The 24,837-nt window shown below is 39.8% G+C and overlaps 1 protein-coding gene across 2 annotated transcripts in view; it reads right to left on the bottom strand.

Moving 5' to 3' along the window:
* The window catches only part of LOC114653683 (sodium/calcium exchanger 1-like), a 581,045-nt gene that overhangs the window by 47,619 nt on the left and 508,589 nt on the right, over positions 1–24,837 (bottom strand). The window contains exon 6 of one of the 2 annotated variants that reach the window (XM_051932578.1): positions 24,656–24,685. The exons of the other annotated variant lie outside the window; for it this stretch is intronic. Coding sequence (XP_051788538.1) covers positions 24,656–24,685 — 30 coding nt within the window. The remainder of the gene's footprint in view (positions 1–24,655; positions 24,686–24,837) is intronic. 2 annotated transcript variants of the gene reach the window in all.

Below are 24,837 nucleotides of genomic sequence, written 5' to 3' on the forward strand. Positions count from 1 at the left end.
AACAACAGCGACCTACCTAAAAGAGCGATGTAAAGAGTAAGAGGTGCAATATTGATGTCAAGTGTGCTGCACAGACTCAAAATTGACTTGCTGGTCCATTCTGATAAGTTACTGGTGGATCCCGAGGCTGAGACCCAAGATCCGCAATGTCGCTTGCAGCATCAATACAAGGAAGAAGACAGCTGAGAGACTGCTACTGCCACAGTTCCACTATTGCTTCCCAATCTGCTAACTTCCATTGGCTTGGATCTGGATCAGTTCATGGAGTTATGGAAAGTGTGGCAGATTGTGTTGCCACTGGTCTTAGGTGAGAAATGTAAGGCAGAACAAGTGATGAGACTGTTCATTTGAAGGATAATGCAGATCAAAACAGTGTTACAGAACAGCTGAGGAGGAAGAGTCTGAAAGAAGAGTTTTGGATCTGGAACATCGGTTGCAGCATCAGTTCAGGAAGGAAGAGAGTTAAGAGTTTGCAACATCTGCAGCTCCACACAAGAAGGTTCACTTACCCAAATATAATGGACAGATTATTGCACAGAAGTGTAGGGTTAAAACACCTCTGCTGCAGAGGATGATAGCACAGTACTCAACATCTCTGCTGACAATTCTTGACAGCTCAGTGCCCTTCATCCCTGCTGTGCCACCTGATAACACAACACTCAAGACCCCTTCTGTGGCACCCTCATCACCACAATCACACCACAAGAGAAGACCATCCAATCAAATTCAAAGAGTTTGTGTGGCAACAGCAACTTTAGAAAGAGGGCTATTATAAGGCACTGACAAGTTGCATCAGCCTGGGGATGGCATCACCAACATTATGAGCGGGCATTCTACCTACTGTATTTTATAGTCAGGGGAGCCTATGAAAATGGCAAGCCTGCCATAGTTGTATGAATTCTAACAAGTGCATTAACACTGAGCCGTTCTTCAAAGGATAGCAAACAAGAGCAATATAAAGTGTAGGAATCCATCAGGTCAGGCCTGGCAAGCACCAGCACAGCACCTTGGGAAAACAGTTCTAATTTAAGGCATCTGACAAATATACAATTAACACTGCTTTGTAATTGTCTCTATGCTTTCATGGTTTTCAAATTTATTATTCACTGGATTCAAGTGTTTTTCTATATGCTCTTTGGACTCATTCTATTCATTATCTGAAATATTTTTTTCCCGTGATATACCTCATTTATTTGGTGCAGTGCAGGAGTCAATCCCAGACCCCAATCCATCAAAGGTCATTAATTCTAGGAACACCTAGCATAACTAATGAAGACACTTTGGGATTTAGCAGGAAATAGCAGTACAAAAAGAAAAGTCATATTTAAGCCTTAAAAACTATTAAAAGTCAAAGTAGGCCCAGAGCAGTCCAATAATTGAACCTAGGTCCTACAGATGTAACAGAATACTGCTAACCACTGCTTCATTATTTTATCTTCCTTCAAAGTGTAACTAAAAAAAAATAAAATATAGTTTTTAATATCTGCTGCAGTATTTATGCCTAGAACAGTGTCGTGATCAATGTGGCAGAAGGTTGACTATTAGAGATACACCATGGATTCTGTGTGAAGTAGAAGAATTTATGGCATAAAATCTTAAGGCTTTGGGAAATATACTTGGCAAGAAAGGAACTAGATAAAATAAACTCTGGCTCATGGCCGACTGAACACTTGATGATAATAATAAACTGGACCCATCTGAAAGTGTACCCTGAGGTGAGTCTATTGAATTGGTGGGTTGTTGGAAGGTCAAAGACTCTTCTGTGCCTCCTAGCTATAGAGAGGCAAGAAAGGCAGACGTGATAAATGACCATCCCCTCTTATATTTTTAGTAGAATACAACTGTCTGTTTTTAAGAAGTTGATTTATGCTTCTGGGTAAAACTGCACAGTGACCTCAAGTTTATTTCAAAACATGTTTTGAATAGTAGAGGTGTAAGATTAGGATTAAGACAGATGTTGTTTCCTCATATAAATTCATTATTCAGTCTTTAAAAACACATAGAACTTGGATTACTTACAAAGGTAAATTTGTACCAGAGTGAAATGGTGGTGCCATGGTTACACAAATCCTGGGATCAAATCCTTAGCTTGTATTTTCTTCCTGTGTGGGCTGTATTCTGGTTTTCCTCTCATATCACATAGATCTGTAGCTCAGGTTAAATAGGAATTTTAAACTGGCCCTGTGAAGGTGTATACTTCAGTGAGCTTCAGAATGGACAAAGCCCTATGCTTGATTCCTCTCCAAATTTTATGAGAAGCTTCAACCCACTCTGACCCTGAGTTGGATAAGCAGGATGGAGAATACTATATAATGATATAATTATGTACAGGGTATGATCTTAATTACATAGCAAACCATGAGTGTGCTTGCTTATAACTTCTTATTTTAACACTTTGGGTTCTGTATGTTATAGTAAAAGCTCAGAGTAATAAAAACTAAAGCTCATAAGGTTCAATGACAGCAGTAACAGCAAAGGCGTCTTGTTTTATTTAATTTAGTAGTCATAATATACAGCACTACACTACTTAAGAAGCATCAGGTTTATGGTACCTGCAATCTCTGTAAGTTGTTAAAAAGCAAATGAAGTAGAAGAAGTTAAATTATGAATTTACTGAGACGGATCTAATGGTAATGGTTTTCTGCTGCCAATTAATCCAATTTACAATCACATTGGTTCTGCAGGGAATCCAGTCTGCTTTCAGTACAAGGGAGAAACCAACCCTGGACAAGGTGCCAGTCCTTCACAGACCTGCTCACACTTATTCACATGATGGTTATGCTGCCTGATAAAACAATACAGACACTGCGTTCTATTACCCTCTCAGTCTTGTTTTTATCTTAAATGCTGTGGAGAGATTGTTTTGTGAGCAAAAAATCACCAAGACCAGGAACCACATTTGGGTGTGAAATGAAAGCTAAATGAAACAGAGCAGGACTCAGAATTCATAAACAGAAGCACAGCAAATTTTTATGCAGCAGACCTGTTATTTGAGTGCAGAGAATCCAGAATGGAGCAGAATAATTTATATTTTGCTGAAGCAGAATGTTTTTGCCTAATTGGGTATAAATAAAGGCAAAATTATTAAGACAAAAGAAAAAGTAGAGGCAAAAGAAAGAAAAGGAGGGAGAGGACACTTTTCGATTTGCAGGGTCAGTGAAGCACAGCAAAACTCCTTTCAATTCAACTTTTTTGTTAATCAGCAAAACAAAATCATCCAGTAGCAGCCAAAATATTGCGGAAAGTAAAAATGCAAGAAAGGCTATTTTATGTGAGAAAATATTTCAAGCGGTTTTCAAGACACTGTTACTCAATAGGCAGCAGAAAGTGATAAGGAGAACTGATGAAAAAGCAAGATATTTTGGTGAATGTGTAACTGACGCCCCACTTTATATAGCGAATTTGTGTAAGATGGAGGCTGAGGGAAATAAATCAATATGAAGTCATAATGAAGTTTTAAAGAAGATGTATCATTTCTCTGAAGAGCTCTTCCTTCACATCAATAAATTACAAACATATTTAAACGTCATCACATCAAAAATGACTCTGTGATCATTTTTAATAAATTCTGATGTACTGTAACAATACAATAAAAAAGTGTGCTCCAAAGTAAACAATTAACCTTTAAAAAATACATTTTGAATATGGAGCATAAACATCATATCCAGATGGATTTTCTTAAACACCTTCAGTTTTGATTAAAAAAAACATCAGCTTTGCTGATTTAGAATGTTGGCTTGTACTGCTGCCTCGCAACTTCATGGGCCATTGGGTTCCATTTTGAACCATGACATCCTGTCGTTTTTGGTTGTGATTCCCCTGGCTATTCCAGTTTTCTTTTGTATCTCAAAAATGGTCACATTAACATATATAGGGTTGAGGGTGGATGTATGTATGAATGAAACCCTGCAATGAACAGGCACCTCATTCAGAGTTTGTTCTTGCCTTGCACCCAATGCTGCAAGGACAGAGAAAACCAAAGAAATAAAGGCAAAGGTTCCCAGATGTCCCAAAACTTGTTTCCTTCTTATTTCATTAGGGGATCAGAAACATCTGAAAATGGATACATGCTGTGAGAAAACAGGAGGACTTCTGGAAAAAACTCTAAATCCAGAGTCTGGGAGGCACCATCCATTTCTCAATCTCTGCAGTTACCATGTTTTCACATTGAACTTTGTGTATTTGTAGATGTTTGTTCTTTGTTTTACAATTATATATGTTTCATGGTTAAGACAAGAGAGGCCAGGGTTTGTTTCTTGTTTTTCTTTTCTATCACTGTAAATATTGGCATCTCGTTTGGGATCAGGGAATTTGGGGTGTGTGTTATCACACACGTGTGCATGGGAGGCAGCTGAAGGGCTCAAAAGAAGGTAATTCCCAGTCAGACCAGGGGGTGGCAAAGTGCACTAATCCTTTCTCTTATCTCCCCAGAGACCAAATGCGTGAAATTCCGCACGGCTCCCATGATGTCACTTCCGGTTCTGCCCCAGAAGGTGTAATTTCTGGCTCCGCCCCAGAAGACGTCACTTCCAGACCAGCAGAAGAGCCCACCTCCTAATGATGTAATTTCCAAATCCCAAGAAGTCACAGCCCAATGACCTCATTTCCAATTCCGGTCCCAAGATCCATCTTCTTCCTGTTTTTCAACTACATATCCACCATGTTTCTAACCTGTTCAGTTCTGTTTTGGACTCTTGTGTGTAACGACCATTTCATCAAACATTTTTCATCTGCAGCCAACTTTCAATTATATGGGAGGCCGTCCCAAACCTTTTTGTTATGTCAAAGCTTGATTATTTACCACAGTGTGTAATATTTCACCTTTTTCTAATATATTCATTTTACATGTAGTTAGGCTATAGCAGGTTGGCTAATGGATGGATGGATGGATGAACCTTTATCTTTTGATTAATTTATCTGTGTTTTGTTCATTGATTGGCAGCCTGAGTGGAGGGCAAGTAATAAATTGAAGGGTAAGTAAGGTTTGGCGTGGCTGAGTCTGGACCTCACTCGAGTGTGTAACTTGCTGCCACCCAAGCATGAGCTTTGTTGTTACAAAAATGCAAATAAAACCACGAGGTTAGTGCCACTCTCAGTATTTATTCCAATACGAGGAACTGCAAAACGGTGCTGTCATATTTTATATCAGCAATGCAATGACATTACATGCGAAATGTCACATACATATTAACCAGACTGTTAAACCTGGAAGTTAAAAAGACAAAACAGGGGGCCTCAATTATTACGAATGGAATCATAACACAAGTAACAAAAGCCAAGACTCAAAACCAAAGTAGAAGTCAAAAATAATGATACAATCAGTCCTCAAACAACATTTTTTCAATTTCCTCTAACTAACATTTAGTGTTGTTGTTTGGTTTTAGTGGCAAATCCATCCATCCATAAGCTTCCATCTTATATACAGGTACTGTTGATATGATGAGAGGACATGATACATCACGTGGCTGGCAACAGTTGTAGCAACTGGGGAAATAGGACTATTGACTTACTGTATGCAAACGTTAAAGATGCATACAGTGCCACCCCACTGCCTGCGCTTGGGAAAGCAGATCATAACCTGGTTCTGCTTCAGCCTCACTACAAACCAAGAGTAAGGGCCCTACCTACAACCACACGCTCATTCATGAAGTGGTCCCCTGAGGCAGAGCAGGCTCTGAGAGAATGCTTTGGAACTACGGACTGGGATATCCTGCAGGGGTCACATAGTGAGAACATTGAGGAGGTTGTTGACTGCACTACTGATTACATCAACTTCTGTATGGACATTGTAGTTCCAGTAAGAACTACGCTGCTATGCTAACAACAAGCCATGGATTACAAGTGACATCAAGGGCCTTTTGAACCAGAAGAAAAGGGCTTTTAAAGGCGGTGATCAGCATGAGCTCAAGCGCGTGCAGAAGGAACTCCGAGTCCAGCTCAGGGCAGCAAAGGAGCAGTACAGGAGAAAGCTGGAGCAGAAGTTGCAGAACAACAGCATGAAGGAAGTGTGGGATGGGATGCAGATCATCACTGGCTGCAGCTCATAGCGGGGTGCCACCATCGAGAGAGATGTGGAGAGAGCAAACCAGATGAACAACTTTTTTAACAGGTTTGACCACCCTAACCTCGGAGTACTACACCCTCCAACCATCCTTCTGCTGATACCAGCATAGGAGAGAGTTTCAACCCACCCACAATTACAGCAGCGCAGGTGAGCAGAGAGCTGAGGAGACTTTGTGCCAGCAAAGCAGTGGGTCCAGATGGAGCATTGCCACGACTGCTGAAGGCCTGTGCGTTGGAGCTGGGGAGTCCTCTACAGCGCATCTTCAACCTGAGCCTGGAACAGGGGAGAGTCCCGAGGCTTTGGAAAACATCTTGCATCACCCCCGTCCCAAAGATATCACGTCTTAGTGAGCTGAATGCCTTCCGGCCTGTCGCTCTGACGTCACATGTTATAAAGACCATGGAGCGGCTGCTTCTTCACCACCTAAGGCCACAGGTCCGCCACGCCCTCGACCCTCTGCAGTTCGCATACCAGGAGAAGGTGGGAGCGGAGGATGCCATCATCTATATGCTACATCGATCCCTCTCCCACTTGGACAGAGGCAGTGGTGCTGTAAGAATTATGTTTCTAGACTTCTCTAGCGCCTTCAACACCATCCAACCTACAGTGCATCCGGAAAGTAATCACATTTTGTTATTTTTGCATCACTTTTTCCACATTTTGTTATGTTACAGCCTTATTCCAAAAATGGATTAAATTAATTTTTTTCCTCAGAATTCTACACACAACACCCCATGATGACAACATGAAAAAAGTTTATTTGAGGTTTTTGCAAATTTATTAAAAATAAAAAAACTGAGAAATCACATGTACATAAGTATTCACAGCCTTTGCTCAATACTTTGTCGATGCACTTTTGGCAACAATTACAGCCTCAAGTCTTTTTGAATATGATGCCACAAGCTTGGCACACCTATCCTTGGCCAGTTTTGCCCATTCCTCTTTGCAGCACCTCTCAAGCTCCATCAGGTTGGATGGGAAGCGTCGGTGCACAGCCATTTTAAGATCTCTCCAGAGATGTTCAATCAGATTCAAGTCTGGGCTCTGGCTGGGCCACTCAATCACATTCACAGAGTTGTCCTGAAGCCACTCTTTTGATATCTTGGCTGTGTGCTTAGGGTCGTTGTCCTGCTAAAAGATGAACGGTCGCCCCAGTCTGAGGTCAAGAGAGCTCTGGAGAAGGTTTTCATCCAGGATGTCTCTGTACATTGCTGCAGTCATCTTTCCCTTTATCCTGACTAGTCTCCCAGTCCCTGCAGCTGAAAAACATCCCCACAGCATGATGCTGCCACCACCATGCCTTACTGTAGGGATGGTATTGGCCTGGTGATGAGCGGTGCCTGGTTTCCTCCAAACATGACCCCTGGCATTCACACCAAAGAGTTCAATCTTTGTCTCATCAGACCAGAGAATTTTCTTTCTCATGGTCTGAGAGTCCTTCAGGTTCCTTTTGGCAAACTCCAGGCAGGCTGCCATGTGCCTTTTTACTAAGGAGTGGCTTCCATCTGGGCACTCTACTATACAGGCCTGATTGGTGGATTGCTGCAGAGATGGTTGTCCTTCTGGAAGGTTCTCCTCTTTCCACAGAGGACCTCTGGAGCTCTGACAGAGTGACCATCGGGTTCTTGGTCACCTCCCTGACTAAGACCCTTCTCCCCCGATCGCTCAGTTTAGATGGCCAGCCAGCTCTAGGTGGTTTCGAACTTCTTCCACTTATGGATGATGGAGGCCACTGTGCTCATTGGGACCTTCAAAGCAGCAGAAATTTTTCTGTAACCTTCGCCAGATTTGTGCCTCGAGACAATCCTGTCTTGGAGGTCTACAGACAATTCCTTCGACTTCATGCTTGGTTTGTGCTCTGACATGAACTGTCAACAGTGGGACCTTATATAGACAGGTGTGTGCCTTTCCAAATCATGTCCAATCAACTGAATTTACCACAGGTGGACTCCAATTAAGCCGCAGAAACATCTCAAGGATGATCAGGGGAAACAGGATGCACCTGAGCTCAATTTTGAGCTTCATGGCAAAGGCTGTGAATACTTATGTACATGTGCTTTCTCAATTTTTTTATTTTTAATAAATTTGCAAAAATCTCAAGTAAACTTTTTTCACATTGTCATTATGGGGTGTTGTGTGTAGAATTCTGAGGAAAAAAAAGAATTTACAGTGATCCCTCGCTATATCGCGTTTCGCCTTTCGCGGCTTCACTCTATCGCGGATTTTATATGTAAGCATATTTAAATATATATCGCGGATTTTTTGCTGGTTCGCGGATTTCTGAGGACAATGGGTCTTTTAATTTCTGGTACATGCTTCCTCAGTTGGTTTGCCCAGTTGATTTCATACAAGGGATGCTATTGGCAGATAGCTGAGAAGCTACCCAACTTACTTTTCTCTGTCTCTCTCTTGCGCTGACTTTCTCTGATCCTGACGTAGGGGGTGTGAGCAGGGGGGCTGTTCGCACACCTAGACGATACGGACGCTCGTCTAAAAATGCTGAAAGATTATCTTCACGTTGCTATCTTCTGTGCAGCTGCTTCCTGAAGCAACATGCTGCACGGTGCTTCGCATACTTAAAAGCTCGAAGGGCATGTATTGATTTTCGGTTGTTTGTTTTTCTCTGTCTCTCTCTCTCTCTCTCTCTCTCCCTGCTCCTGACGGAGGGGGTGTGAGCTGCCGCCTTCAACAGCTTTGTACCGGCGGTGCTTCGCATACTTAAAAGCCAAACAGCCCTATTGATTTGTTTGCTTTCCTCTGTCTTTCTGACAGTCTGTGCTCCTGATGCGCACTCCTTTGAAGAGGAAGATATGTTTGCATTCTTTTAATTGTGAGACAGAACTGTCATCTCTGTCTTGTCATGGAGCACAGTTTAAACTTTTGAAAAAGAGACAAATGTTTGTTTGCAGTGTTTGAATAACGTTCCTGTCTCTCTACAACCTCCTGTGTTTCTGCACAAATCTGTGACCCTAGCATGACAATATAAAAATAACCATATAAACATATGGTTTCTACTTCGCGGATTTTCTTATTTCGCGGGTGGCTCTGGAACGCAACCCCCGCGATGGAGGAGGGATTACTGTAATCCATTTTGGAATAAGACTGTAACATAACAAAATGTGGAGAAAGTCATGCGCTGTGAATACTTTCTGGATGCACTGTATTTTCCTTAGGTAAAAGCTGACAGAGATGGGAGTAGATTCATACCTGGTGGCATGGATCGTGGACTATCTTACAGACAGACCTCAGTATGTACGTCTCGGGAACTGCAGGTTTGACATTGTGGTCAGCAACACAGGAGCGCTGCAGGGGACTGTACTTTCTCTGGTCCTGTTCAGCCTATATACATCGGACTTCCAATACAACTTGGAGTCCTGCCATGTGCAAAAGTTCGCTGACGACACTGCTATCGTGGGCTGCATCAGAAATGGGCAGGAAGAGGAGTATAGGAACTTAATCAAGGACTTTGTTAAATGGTGCGACTTAAACCACCTACAACTGAACACCAGCAAAACCAAGGAGCTGGTGGTGGATTTTAGGAGGACCAGGGCCCTCATGGACCCCGTGATCATCAGAGGTGACTGTGTGCAGAGGGTGCAAACCTGTAAATACCTGGGAGTGCAGCTGGATGCAGCTGGATGATAAATTGGACTGGACTTCCAATAACGTTAAAATTATACAAAGTTATTGTTTGTCTGTATACCTGCATTGTTATCGGCATTGTTATCACTCTTTAATTTAATATTGTTCTTTATCAGTATGCTGCTGCTGGAGTATGTGAATTCCCCTTGGGATTAATAAAGTATTTAATCTAATCTAATCTAATCTAATCTAATCTAATCTAATCTAATCTAATCTAATCTAATCTAATCTAATCTACTGCAGCCATGCAAAGACTGACAAGAAATGGCGGCGACCATGACAAACCTAGAAATAAATAGTGCCATCACAATAGTAATGAATAATAAACAATAAAAGAAGAAAAATTCCATGAATGAAAAGAACTACATTTCAGGATGCTAAAACCAAGACTCATTACAATAACCCAAGAACACAAAATGGGGACACTACTCTACAAACTAGGGAACTCGTCTGCTGAAGCTTTTAGCTTTTATTCGCTAAGATTAAACTTATTGAACTGTGTTATTTATTTTGAAATTAAGGAGAAACAATCATTAGATAATGAGAGCAAATGCTGCTTGGTGAGCTATGAAATGATGACAGTTTCTCTTGAACTGTTTTGTAAGACTTCATAGCTTCATGGATTAAACATGTTGCTTTTTCTTGTTCCACTGAGAAACAGAATCTAAACCACATTTACTTTAATGGGTGGAATGAAATTAATGTTAAAAAACCTTGTATTCTGGTTCTTTGAACACCCTCACAGCATTCACACATTAATTTACATCTGTGACTTTCCAGGCATGACTGAGGGGAGTGTTGTTGTGTGCAGGTGCCCTGTGATTAACAGCCACCCTGTCTGGCCTGTAATTCTCTTGCAAGGCTGTGTTAGGACAATCTGGTTCAGGGAAGGTATATATTGAGGGGTGGACATTAGCTTTATCATGAGAAGGGTCATGCTTAAAATGGTATAGTGCCATATTTATCACAAGCTGGATCATACTTAAGATGATATAGTGCCTAAGGCAGTGGATTCTAAACCCCAAGGCTGCTGGCTCACTTTGCATTCTCTGCTTCACAGTGCAACAATCAGCAAGTCACTACTTCAATTGCTGTGGTGGGTTGGCGCCCTGCCCAGGATTGGTTCCTGCCTTGCGCCCTGTGTTGGCTGGGATTGGCTCCGGCAGACCCCCGTGAGCCTGTGTTCAGATTCAGCGGGTTGGAAAATGGATGGATGGACTACTTCAATTGTAAAAGAAAAAAAAGTACTTTTCTGAATCCAGATTGTGTAAGGTGCCATGAATAAGGTAAAACATAAATACAGTATAATAATATAAATGTTTTTGTTGAGATTTATTAAACGTTATTATAATTTCCCTAAATGTGGTGCCATAAGCATTGATAAGATCTGGTATAAATCTCACTAAGAAGTCAAAATCTGTGATGGTTATAATGCTTGTGATGCAAGTATAAAAAAGGTAGCTCCAGCTACTCCAAAGCTCACAGATAGCCTGTCAACATTTTACTTTCTTAAGCTCATTAATATTCTAGTGTGCATTGCAACCACACATTATTCCTCTCATGGCGTACCGACAAAAGCCTCCCACACGCTTTACCCACATACATTTACGCCTACCTGTGTCTAAGTTAACTACAAATAATGTGCAATACCTCATCTCTATCCTAAAGAAAACTAACATTTCTAAATTCAAAGGTATATGCTGATATTGTCAAATTTATTAATTAATCCCCATGTTGTCTGTTTCATAGACAGAGAAAATATTCCAGTATAAAAAAATGGTACATTTTTTAATCTTGGGAAGTTCACTTATCTATAGTAGAAGCAGATGAAATTAGCATTCTGTTAGCAAGCCTTATAAGTATTTTTCTGGAGCCCTGCAGTAAGTACAGCTTGCTGGCTAAATGATACAATGAAGGACTACGATCTCCACTTTGGGCCCTTTTTCTTCTTTTTCCCTTCCCACAACAGTTTGGTTCAATTCCTCACACAACTGTCGAAAGACAAAAGTTTTCCTGTGTTGAGAGTGATATGATGTAATTTCCATAATAGAGTAAAATGAACTGGATAAAACATGGTGGGGCAGCAGTGGTTAGTATTAAATATGTGTACATGAAAAATAACATTCCCCATTGCTTAAGATAAAAAAGTTGGAAGGTTGGAAGGAGAGCTGACAACCAATAAATGCTTACCTCTAATTTCAATGCATAGAATATAGCGATGAGGAATAAGGAATGCATGTGTTCTGAACCTTGCAAATAGAAGAGAGGCGTACCTGTCTGATGTCTCAAGATTTAAATACCATGACAAATGGGAAAAAAGAAACAAAAAAAGTGCAGAAATTGCTAATGAACTTGCCGCATCTTTCCCTTCATACAGTGCAGCATATGCTCCAACAGGCAGCAAGCTATTGGTTGTCAGAAAAAGGAGCAAGAACAGCTGTGCTGAAAAGCTGTAACACAGTTGGCAAAGCAGACATGGCTAGCAATTTTCAATTGTATAATTTGACATGGTGCAGAGACGAGATTAGTGACTTCAGTCAGCAAATATGACGTGTCCCATGACAAAAAGTCGCGTGATGTCACATATTCTTAATGGTAAACTAATAAGCTCTGGCTCAACATAACTCTGACCTGGATTAAGGTTGTTAGTAAAGGACTGGCTAGATGGATTTTTTCCAAGATTCTGATGACACAGTGATGGCATTCTGGCAGTATAAAAGCAGGGCCTTTAACGGTGGGGGGGACACAAAAACAAGAAAAACTCGGCCTAAGTTCTAAGATCTATCTATCACCCTAGTTTGCCTAACCTGATTGTTATAAGTAGCGGTATCCACTATTCATAGTACAGTGGAACCTCAGTTCACGAATGTCTCTGAACACGTACAAATCGGTTTACGACCAAAAAGTTCGGCAAACTTTTGCATCTGTTCATGACCACACATTCGGTATACGAACAAGCCAGTTTCACTTTTGGTTTGTGCGCGACGATGATTTCCGCACGTGTTCAGTCTCTCCCTGTGCAGCGAGTGAGAGAGAGCAAGAGAGAGCGCGACACACGTGAGAGAGACACACACATACAGGCGGGCGAGAGAGACACACACATACACACACAGGCGCGCGAGAGAGAGACACACACACAGGTGCGCGAGAGAGACACACACGCACACACACACATAGGCGCACGAGAGAGACACACACACACACACACACAGGCACGCGAGAGAGACACGCACACACACAGGCGTGCGAGAGAGAGAGACACACACACAGGCGCGCGACAGAGACACACACACACACAGGCGTGTGAGAGAGACACACACACCCACACACAGGCGCGCAAGAGAGACACACACACACAGGCGCGCGAGAGAGAGACACACACACACAGGCGTGCGAGAGAGAGAGAGGGCTGGACGCATAAGATAGGAAGGCAGTTTTTAGCGAGCGGTTGGTAGCACTATAGCGCGAACTCTTGCAGTGTTAGTTTTCTCTGTTGTTCAAGGTTTTCTCAGTGTTATTCAATGTTTTTACATTTAGTGTACTATTATGCTGTGCACTGTATAGTATAATTACTTAACTTAAAAAAATATATATTTACATACAGTTCGTACGGTCTGGAACGGATTAATTGTATTTACATACATCCTATGGGGGGAAATTGCTTCGGTTCACGACCAAATCGGGTTACGACCAGAGTTTTGGAACGAATTATGGTCGTGAACCGAGGTTCCACTGTATTAAAAGAGCTGGTGAGACACCCTTCAAGGTATTGAGTTGCCCGATAACATAATATTGTCTCAAAATATGTAATTTATTTATTTTTTGTTCTCCCTTTCTCAGTCACCATTTTTCATCTATGAACACTGACCCCCCCCATTCACACACACACACATCATGAAGACATACAGGGTATATTAATTGTTGACTCAAAATTTGCCTCATGTGAGTGAGTGTGTTTTGTGATAGACTAGTACCCTGTCCAGCACTGATAGCAGCATTGCGCTCAGTGTTGATAAGAACCCAAACTGAATAAGTATGTTGCAAAACTAATTAATCAATTAATGAACACTGTAGCGGACATTACTCAATTAATGTAATGGGGCGACCCCAATATGTTTCAGGTTACAAAATGTATGCATGGCACAACACCCAGGTGCATTTAAGGGCTATGTAGGCACTGGACTGAGTTCAGCAGGTAGGTTCTAGAACCTTCTCACTTCATTTCAAGCTAAATACTATCTTCCCGGGACTGGGCAGAAGGCTGGAAACAGGTCTGGACAGAACTGTAGTCCATCAGAAAGCCCACTCTCACTCACACACACATAAAGACACACACTATATTCACACACAGTGAGAATTTGCAATTGATATAATTTAAAAAAATGTTAATATAATTTTAAAAAACAAAAAAAAAATTGTAATAATTGCTTCTTTGTTTGAGCATGCCTGCCCATAGTAATTTTGATGAAATGGGACTTGCAAAGCTATTCAGTTATGACAAATTTTACAGAATAACAGAAGAGAATGGTTAACTTTATTATAGTGACTGTCCATTATGAATATCAAGTGAATATGGAAGTTTGATGGTAAATGAAAGGGTAAGCAGATTTTCAAAGTCCCAATCCAGACCACTTGTGTATCATGTATCCCACACATAAATCCCATCCTCGTTTGTTAAATACCATCTTTATCTCATTGTCATCAGCGAGGGATCAGGGCACAAGAAGTACTTGAAGTGAAAACAAATAAGTGACTGTCTGCTTTGTCTGCTTCTTGGTCGTTCTCACAATGCTGTTCATATTTAACACAAGATCTTAATCAAGTTTCCCTGTTGAAGTTTTGACTATGCTATTATATGTGTAATATATCAAACTAGTAGCTGGGGTATGAGGGCTCCTTCTTGGAGTTTCATATGCACTGCTCTAATGAAGTTGTGATGATGTTTGTTTTGGTGGAGCAATGCTTTATTAGAAGGGCACCCTGTTAAAATCAGGACATTTTGATATTTTTCAGTCATTTATCAGGACACATAGCCTAAAAGTGGGACTGTCCTTGTCACTTGAATGTCTAGACACCCTAGTAAATTATAGTGACAGTGAATTCAGATAATGCAGATTATAAAGATAATGGTGCTGTCAGCTTGGTTTAGCATAAGGTAAGTAGTACTATCTAAATGTTTATTTCCTCTGTTCTGTGCATAACAGCCTAAATGCCACAGGGTAATACACTCATATCTAGATAACCCTTTGCTCTCCTTTCTTGCATTTTATACTTTTACATCTTTTACAGTTAGTAAGATTTAACATACCGGTTACGACTTAAAGCATCAGGAAGAAAGAAATACATGCAGAGGTTTCAGCGTGCAATGACCTGGACCTGCTGATAGAAGATTGCTGTCCTGCACTTGTACAATCAGCCAGTGACAGTGATTTTCTACCCCATACATGCAGTGGTTTTCATTAACTTGTACTGGGGATCTGTTTGCCATTAGTACTGGCTATCAGAGTGAAACAGAGTAACATCTACAAAATATACAAGTTGGCATAACTGCAGTCAAGGTAAAATTGAAACAGTATACTAATTTGTAGTTGAAGTTGCACAGAACTTTTCTCCTTTTTAAGTTGGACAAGTTTGAAAATTTGCTGCTGCCTTTCAAAGGGAGATTTTGGTATTTCAAAACTTTGTACAGTAAACTGTGTTCAAGATACATGTAGTCCATAAACTTATGATTGTTTGTTAGGTATCTAGTGTAGGGTTCAGGAAAAACAGTAATAGAGTAACAAGTAAAACAAAACAGACTTCTCACTGGTTGGTGACTATAGTAATGTCGGTGTACAATGCCAACTGTTAACCACAGAGGTACAGTATTTGCAGGGGAATATTTCTTCACTACAAAATTAAATGTACAGGAGACTGGACAAGCTGGTTGCTCAATCCTGTTATAATGCGAGGGAAAGGACAGGCCCAAATGCTGTGGAGTGCTTGTAAGTTGATGTTTCACAATACATGCTTCCTCCCAAGAAATACGAATTCCAATCAACCTTTATCTACAGTAACTGTCATAAAGAAATTGCAGTGGCAGACTACATCTAGATGCAGGTAGGAACTTGGTGAATGGTGTCAAAATTAAATATTACTAGTCAGATAGCCTTGTTCTTCTACATTTACTGTGAGGTTTTCTGGGGTATTTATCAAGAGATAGAGTTACTCAGTTCATCATAATGCTCAGAAATCTTTAAAGATAACTTACATGAGCAGACAAGCCGGTACAGTTTAACATGTCATTTTAGGTCACAAATAAGTTGTGATTTTTACTGTCAGGGTGATGAGGTAATTTCAAACTACTTTGAAATTATTTTACCTTAAAATGTGAAATGTGCAAAGGTTATCCTAAAAGAATTGTAACAAAATTTAACATTCTCAATTCCACTTAATCCAGGCTACCTAAAACATTCTTTGTCTTGACTATGTTCAACGTTCATTTTGAGACTTCATGTAGTTTAATAATGCCTATGCCCAGCATCATTTAGATATCAGCCACACCATTTTGTTGCGAGTCCAAAAAGGATTACCAACAGTAGCCGGTGTGTGATTGTGGAGAAGCAAACTAGGCTGGTAAAGACAATGAAGATAGGGAGGCCACATGGTGTTTTGTTAATTTCTTTTACTTGAATAATGAAATGAATAATTTACTTATGAGCACAATGTATGAAGAACTTATAAAAATGTCGCTGACCTAGCACCGTTTCTAGAAGGCTCTAAAACTGCCTTCCGTAAATGAACCTCCATTACTGACATCTAGTGCTCATTATACATCTTTACATTTCAATACATTCCCTTTCCTTTCTGTACAAACAACACCAAAAATCAGCAATAACCTTAGAGCACTTTAAAGCATATCAGTGTAACAGTGATCAGAATATCTTATATTAATTAAGCTAATTTGCTTGAAGTGAATCAAATCAGACTGAAACATTTTCTTTACACTTTCATGATAAACTAAAAATTCCTTACAAAGACATTTTAATTAAGTTAATTTGCTTGAAATGAATCAAATCAGACCAAAACTTTCTCTTTGCACTTTCAAGATTAAAAATTCCTTACAAAGTTATTACTTCACAGATTTTGTCTGTCTTCTTAACACAGTTCAGTTGCGTGTGCTTGTGTGTGTGTTACAGTTAAAATCAGTTTGTATGTTATTATTATAAGCAATAAGATGAAATAATGCAGATTTAGATTCAACATTTCTCAAGACCACACACTAATCCTAAGCATTCTTTTTCTATTTGAGCATATCAACATTCCCTTTCCATCATGGATCTTGATGCATACGCAAAGCTTTTCCAATGCTCACCTTCAGCCTGATGTACCATATTTAGATGTGTGTATGGATACTTTAATACTCTTTTCTGATCCAAAAAATGTAAGCACAGGTGTAGTGGTCGGTACTATTCTGGGATTTTGCCATTCACATCATGTTTGACAGTACTTATAAATTTGTTTTCTTAAGGAATGTATGATGCTCTTGCTGGAATTAATTATCCGATAAAGTAAACCATCCCCATAATGTACAGGATTCCTGTTTTATTTTATAGTCATCCCATATTCAAAATTGAATTGATCTTTTCTTGATCTGGTTGAAGGCCTTGAATTGAGTGCTTGTCTCCCAAGAATATTACTTCCTAAACACCAAATTATCATTTATTCTTAAGTTTAATGCTTCATACCACCTTAATTAGCCTCTCGTTATGTTCCTGAAGTGTGGGCCTAGGCATTCTATTTATCACTCACACTCCATCAAGTCCTTCAAGGACCTGTTCCATTGCTCCGTGGAATATCTCAATTCTAATTTCAGAAAACAGTACCTGCCAAATGGTGTATTAAACGTTCAGTATTTGGTACTTTTCTCATCTAGGTTTAGTTGCCAGAAACCTCGTGAACCAAAAAGGTTTGTAAAATATTTGGAACCAGACATTTCTCTGGTGATTTCTTCACTTTAGGGGACTTGACAGGGTTCATGTTTTATATTTTCATTTAAGCCTTTTTGACCGTGCCTATTCTTAAATTTTCATTCTTCTTCTTTACAGACACCATGGAGTTGACCCTGTCTTTGAGTTCTTCCACTTTCTCGATCACCTCCAGAGTAGTCATTCTGTTGTCTAGTTCATTCTTTAGACAATGTCTTAATGGAGCAGGAACCTGTCGTGCAGCATGGACTACTGGTTATGAATTTTCTATTAACAATATTTTGTAGCTGAATGGTAGTGTACCAAAGCCTTTAAAACAATCTGAAAATGTTTCTATTATGGAGTGTACAGAGAGGTCACTATTTCCATCTTTTAGTAAAACATTGTGAATATGGTATATTATTCTGACAAGACTCAAATCTTCACAGCCTTTTTCACCTAACAGTGAATCAAGACTTTCATGTACAACAATGAATAATAATGATTTATCTTTTACTGCTACCTTCAGTCTGCAAATTCCAAAACAACCAATCTTCTGTCCATTTTAATCTTTCAGCAGTAATAATGATTTATGGTTTTTAGGTTTTTCTGTCACTACTTTAATATCAGACATATGCTGATCAAGTTTGTTTTTGCACTGGTATCTAATTTAAATTTGATGACAGTTCCATTCACTGTACTTGAAGCTGTACTCACCACTGTCCTCTTTAACAACATTCATTTGATTACATACATTATTAACAACAGATTGCTGTACACCTTTTTTGCTTATAGTCTTGGGTGCATTTTCACGGTTTATCAAACCAACGAAAAATATATCACTTAAATAAGTGTCTTCTATAACTTCAATAGATTATTCCTTTTTTCTTTCTTTTAAATTTGAAAAACACTGTTTGGCAAAGTGGTTTTTGCCACTGTATTTACAGTACTGTTTCCCAAGTGTGGGGCATTGTTTTGGTTTATGGTGTGAACCACAACACTTGCATCTGAACACTTCATCTGATTGCTTCATTAAGAATGGTGACAGTTATTCACTACTATTTCATTTAAGTGTTTTTACAAGCTGTTGGTGCTAACTTTTTTGCATGGCAAATCTTGTTAGCTTCCTTCAAAGTCAGCTCTCTTTGTCTTAACAAACGTTCTTTCACTTTCTCGTCACTAACTCCAAAAACAATCTGCTCAGGTATCATTGAATCTCTCAACTTCTCAAAGTTACATGGTTATGCTTTCAGCTTTAAATCAGTTAAAAAGCTTTCAAAAGGTTTGTGCTATATCCTAGAATGAAAGCAATACATTTCGCATGATACATGATATGTTCTCAGGAGAACAATAGGCATCAAACTTTCTTAGTACATTTTCAGATTTGTCTCTACCTACTTGTCCTTCAAACACAAATGTATTATATATTTCAATAGCTTATAGTTAGTTATAATGCTATCTTCCTAGTGTCGAGTTTCGTGTCAAGTCCTACAGCTGCGATGTACAGCAGGAGCTGCTGCTTAAAGGCATGTTTTGCTCACTTTTTTACTTTATTATTGAAATGAACAATTTACAAATGCAAACAATTTATTAACATGTTTACAAAAATGTGGAGGGCCTAGCCCCATTTCTAGAAGGCTCTAAAACTGCCTCATGGCTACTATATATACTGTAACTGTCATAAATATACCTCAACACTACTAGTGGTCATTAAACATTTTCAACTTTATATAGCAATTCACATTGTCTAGAAGTGAAAATTTGATCTCTACAAACAAAAGTTAATACCAATGATTAGAAGTTTTATTTTATATGTGGAAGAGAAAAAGAATTTGGTGTCACAAGTATATTTTCAGTTGAGCTATGAAAATTGTGAGTCAGCTAAGATATTTTTTGCTTACTTCAGATGTACACATTGTCTAATCAGTTAGGGCAGGATCTCTTACTAAGGTATACATAATTCATGTGTGGATGACTATGGACTAAGGGCTGATCATGTTGAGGAGGAGAAAGCACCGGCAGGAAGGGTGGGAAAGTGTAGCGTTATGTGAAAAAGGTGATTCAGTTTTTGATAAATGATACACAAGGACCTTGGAATAAAACCACAGTTTCTTGGGTTAGAAAGGAGGCAGTTGTCCTCTCACATAAGACCAGAGCATTATATACCTTGACTGTCTTGAGAATCTCTGAAAGTTTCCCAGGGGGGGACTGGAAACTGTTGTTAGAGAAAGGATATCTTGCTATGTTCATCTTAAATGGTTACCACTACAACCATCAACAGAATGAGCAGATTAAAAGTGAAGTGAAGTCACTTGTGTGGCTCAGTTGTGCAGTGGTTAGCATTGATGTTTCAGTTCCAGGAAACTGGTTTTGAATTTTGGCCTAATCACCATGTGTAGTTTGTCAGTCCTTCCAAATCATTCAGATTTTTGTCCATGCCAGTCTGAATTGACCAGTTTATATAAATGAATGTTGTTGGGCTTGAGCATGTCCTGTGTTGGTTTTTGTCTTGTGTCTTCCTGATGTTGCCAGGACATGATTTGGCTCCATGCAACCAATACTGAATTGAGTAGTTTCAATAAATAAATGCACAGATGGGACATATCTCCTTATTCTATGGAGACTTTACTAATTGTTAACTCTAGTTTAGGTACTGTAAAAATTACTCATTTACTCTTATGTAATGATACATTAACAAAGGCTTCTTTTGTTGTTAATAACATTCACATAGCATCAGTAAAGTGGTTATTCACCTGTACAATACCGTCTTCTAAAATATTTTCACTTTCAAATGGTCATTGGTAGCTTAAGTGAGATATATTTCTCTTGATATTGCATGCTTTCGTACAATACCTATGTATCCTTAGAATTCATTAGTATTTTTACCAGCATGTACAATGCCTAGGCCCACAGAGATGGTGAACCAACGTACTGTTGTTTTTTAAGAGTAACTAAGACCAAAAGAAGCCTTTGCTAAGGTCTTGTTACACAAGAGTAAATGAGTAATAGATGCATTTTTGCAGTGCCTAAACTAAAGTGTTACCTACTAATTTAACGATTTTCAAGATGTACCCCTGTTGCAGTGGAGTGACAGTGCTAACTCAATAAGTAACCATAACTTTGGCCACCTGGGTTACAGACGTTTACCAAAGGTTTAGCTAAGTTGACTACAGACAACTTAAGAGTCTGCTCCTCGTCAGAAATTTGAAGGAAATGGCTATCTTTCAATTCCAGGTGGTATCAAACTGTGACAATGCGGGTTCAGCTCCATGCTCCTCTTCTATTAGGGAGCCCTTGAACCCATCACCGTCGGTAATGTCACCGATGAGCTAGTCAGGGAGGCAATAAACAATTGAGCAAGAGGACGGTTAACAGGTGCAAAGTGCTTTTATTAAAACAAATCCAAAGTGCAAACAAAGTGCTGTGCAGTTCCTTCAATAAATAAATAATCCATAAAATGAAAAGTGGAGGTTAAAATCAATAAACTCTTCTAAAAACCACGAGGTAAAATAGAACAGGAAGTAACAATGTTAAAATCAAAAAGCCTGGTGTCTTCGGTTCTCTGGCAACTCCCCTGCTATACCCGTATGTGCGCTCTACAGGAGAATCGCCCTCCTTGCAGCTGACCTTCTCTCTACCTTCCGTTCTAGCTTCCGCTGTTTGAATTGCCTCACCGACCCCTGGCTCCGGTAGGCTCTTCCAGCCAGCGACTTGGGTTCCACAGCAACCAGGGCGCTCATGCTGTGGAATACTCGCCCCAAGTCCAACTCCCGCTGCCTTCCGCAAAGAGTCATCCATCTTCTGGTCACTCCCGCCCTGCAGAAACAACTCTGTGGGAGCGACCACAACTGCTACACTTCGGGTGTCGGCCATACACCCAAGCTACCAGTACAGCTGCTGACGAGCCTGCACTCGCTCGTTCTCCCGCACCGACTTTCTCCTCCTGCTACTTCCTGCAACCTCCGCTTCTTTCTCTCTCTTTCTCTTACTTCTTTTCACTTTTTCCCCCCTAACCAGCTCGCGCTTCGCTATATATGCAGGGAGGACATAGCAGCTGCAGCCCATTAGCCACAGGAACAATCATGGATGTGGGCAGTTTCCCACCTGTGCACTTAGGTGAAAACCGCCCACACCGCAGATCGCCCTGTGGCTTGCTACAGCCACCATGCCCCCTCGCTAAGCCGTGAGCGCGGCGATTATTTATTTAAATAAAACGGCCTTTACTACAAGAGCTGTGGACCCATAACACCACACAAACTAGAAAATTCTGCAAGTTGTTGTATTATGTAACTATATCTAAATGAAGGCCCATTTTTTTAGACAACAGGAATGACACCCTCGTAAAGCTGTCTTTGTGTATGACATTCTATGTTAACTGACCTTGGAGCCCAAATGTTTACTTTCTTCCGGAACCCTTGCTGATGGGACATTTGTATGCCTCTTCTCCACTGTCAACTGGGCATATCTCAAGTATAATATTATTAAAATACTCAGTTTATGTTAAATCAGTCTGAAGTTGTTCTGTTCTTTTCTAAGTTTAACCTCCACTATATTTACTATGTGCATGCATTATGTAATTTATAGAATTCTAGTAGTAAACTTGTTACAGTGCTCTGAGCCTGTATTCAGAGAACAGCACTATGAAAAAATAACTTGAATTGACTTGACAAAGTAACGTGTCTATACTGTAATGTGTGGATGAACATAGAAACCAAAAAAAATTATTTGGATTATCCCCCCTTGTAGTAGAACGGAGTACACTAAGGAACTGAATTATAGCAAGCAGACATTTAGTTGGTGATGTATCTTTTTTTTTTTTTTTTTAATAAATGATAAGGCCTTTAACCTTTCTCTGTACCTTAGGAGATTTAACGTAATGTTTCAAAGAAATCATATCTCATTGAAATGTAGAATTAATTTTCTGTAATGTTTAATTAATAGTATAATCCAGATAAAGGTATAAAAGTCATAAATATTCAATGATAATATTTAATTCAATTATTTTTTTACTTTCAGCTCATGAGAGCTTTTGCTTTATGATATGCAGAGCTATGGATTATACTTTATATCAGCAGTTCAGCTTGGAGGGCACTTTTTTGTTAGTACAAAACATAGGAAAAGGGTGCAATGCAGCAAAAGAACACTTAACAATAGGAATGAAACACTTTCTACATTGAATACATACAAACAGTCTCATCTCATTATCTCAGACCCCTTTTCCTGGTTAGGGCTACTAAAAAAGACATTAATAAATAACTGAATTTTGGTGCTGGGATTTTACACATCATCTTTACACTCTTTACATTTTACCCTTCAATGTTTAAGCTAGGTGGCACGGTGGCGCAGTGGTAGCGCTGCTGCCTCGCAGTTAGGAGACCTGGTTTCGCTTCCCGGGTCCTCCCTGCATGGAGTTTGCATGTTCTCCCCGTGTCTGCGTGGGTTTCCTCCGGGTGCTCCGGTTTCCTCCCACAGTCCAAAGACATGCAGGTTAGGTGGATTGGTGATTCTAAATTGTCCCTAGTGTGTGCTTGGTGTGGGGGTGTGTTTGTGTGTGTCCTGCGGTGGGTTGGCACCCTGCCCGGGATTGGTTCCTACCTTGTGCCCTGTGTTGGCTGGGATTGGCTCCAGCAGACCCCCGTGATTCTGTGTTCGGATTCAGCGGGTTGGAAAATGGATGGATGGACGTTTATGCTATACACTAATAAAACACAAGACAGGGAGTTTTCCTCTCTCAGGACCAGTGTATGGGTTTACAGTTGAGAAGAATAAAATAAACAATAGTAAGGAGCAGAACAGACAATGAATGGTAAGTTCCCATCTGGGACTGGAGGGACATTGCTTCCCTAGAAAGAATACAAGCTGGGTGGAGGTCTATTGACAAAACAGATGCAGGGATACCAAAAACCTCCAGAGAGTATTCTAGTCTCCTGTAACCAAAGAGAGACACCTCTCAGTCCAGAAGTGATTGGAATAGAGTTTAAAGTTATTCATTAACAGAGGGCTCATTGAATTTGGAGTCCTGGAGCAGAAGGGTGGCAGCAGGAATGAGAGCTGAAGGAGACACATGAGGGGAAAAACTGTATATGGCACTGGGCAACTGGAGAAGCCACTCTACAGGGTATAGAGAAGTACTAGGATCAGTTTAGGCAAGCCTGAGAGGTGTATACAGTATATGTGTTTATTATTTTCTTCTGTGAAGTGGTCTTTCCAGCGTGAACTATCTGCTATTGTAGCATTATTAAAACCCATTAATTGTATATCTTTTGAAAGACTGAAATAATTTTATTTTGGGCTATGATAGACTACAATCATTTCATTTCCAAGCTAAAGGAATAAAGAGTTGTTCTAGTTAGTTCAAATGAATTTTTGATGTATAAAGGTTTAGTTCACAACATCTCTCAACCATCATGGTAAACAATGCACATGCACCATATTATAAGCAGTGGTTCTCAAACTGTGGGGCGGGCCCCCCTAGGGGGGCGCGAAGTAACAAAAAGGGGGGCGCAAAGATGTGAAAAAAAGAAAACAAGAATCAAAAATATGAAAAATACAACCATTGAAACCAAAACAAATGAACTTAAACTACATTCTGATACTAGAAAAATAAATATAGAGTTAGCTAAATGTTGATAAAAGTTAAGTAGGTATAATAAAATATGCATCTATGATATATCATTAATTAAAAAAGAACAAGTTGGTATTAGTGGGCTCCTTTCAAAAAAATGTTAGGGGGGTGCGATTAAAACTGTTATGAAAACTCGGGTTGCAAATACTTAAAGGTTGGGAAACGCTATTATAAGGGATTTCTTTCACAATCCACTGAGAAAATTCAAAATCTACATCAATGATAGCCACATCAGTATCATTGAGTGCAAGTAACTGAACTAAAAAACAATACAGAAGTTAGAGAGTATAACCTTATGGCTATTTTACTTGTAAATTTGTCAATGAGGATATTAACCATTTGGCATATTCTCAAGCTTTAAAACTTGAGCAGTCTTACCTTAAATTCATAGGAGTCCTCAATGACAACCTCCATTCAGGTGTGCTCCCCAAGACTTGGTCAGCCTATTTCTGCAACCTGCTCATTCAAGTAGGATAGCTGCACCAGACTAAAGCAGTATATTAGATGACTTGCTCTGTCTCTGGTAAGTCTGCTGTGAATGAATGGTTCAATCTCAAATC

Source organism: Erpetoichthys calabaricus, chromosome 1 (assembly GCF_900747795.2).
Source record: "Erpetoichthys calabaricus chromosome 1, fErpCal1.3, whole genome shotgun sequence".
Classification (NCBI taxonomy): Eukaryota; Metazoa; Chordata; class Cladistia; order Polypteriformes; family Polypteridae; genus Erpetoichthys; species Erpetoichthys calabaricus.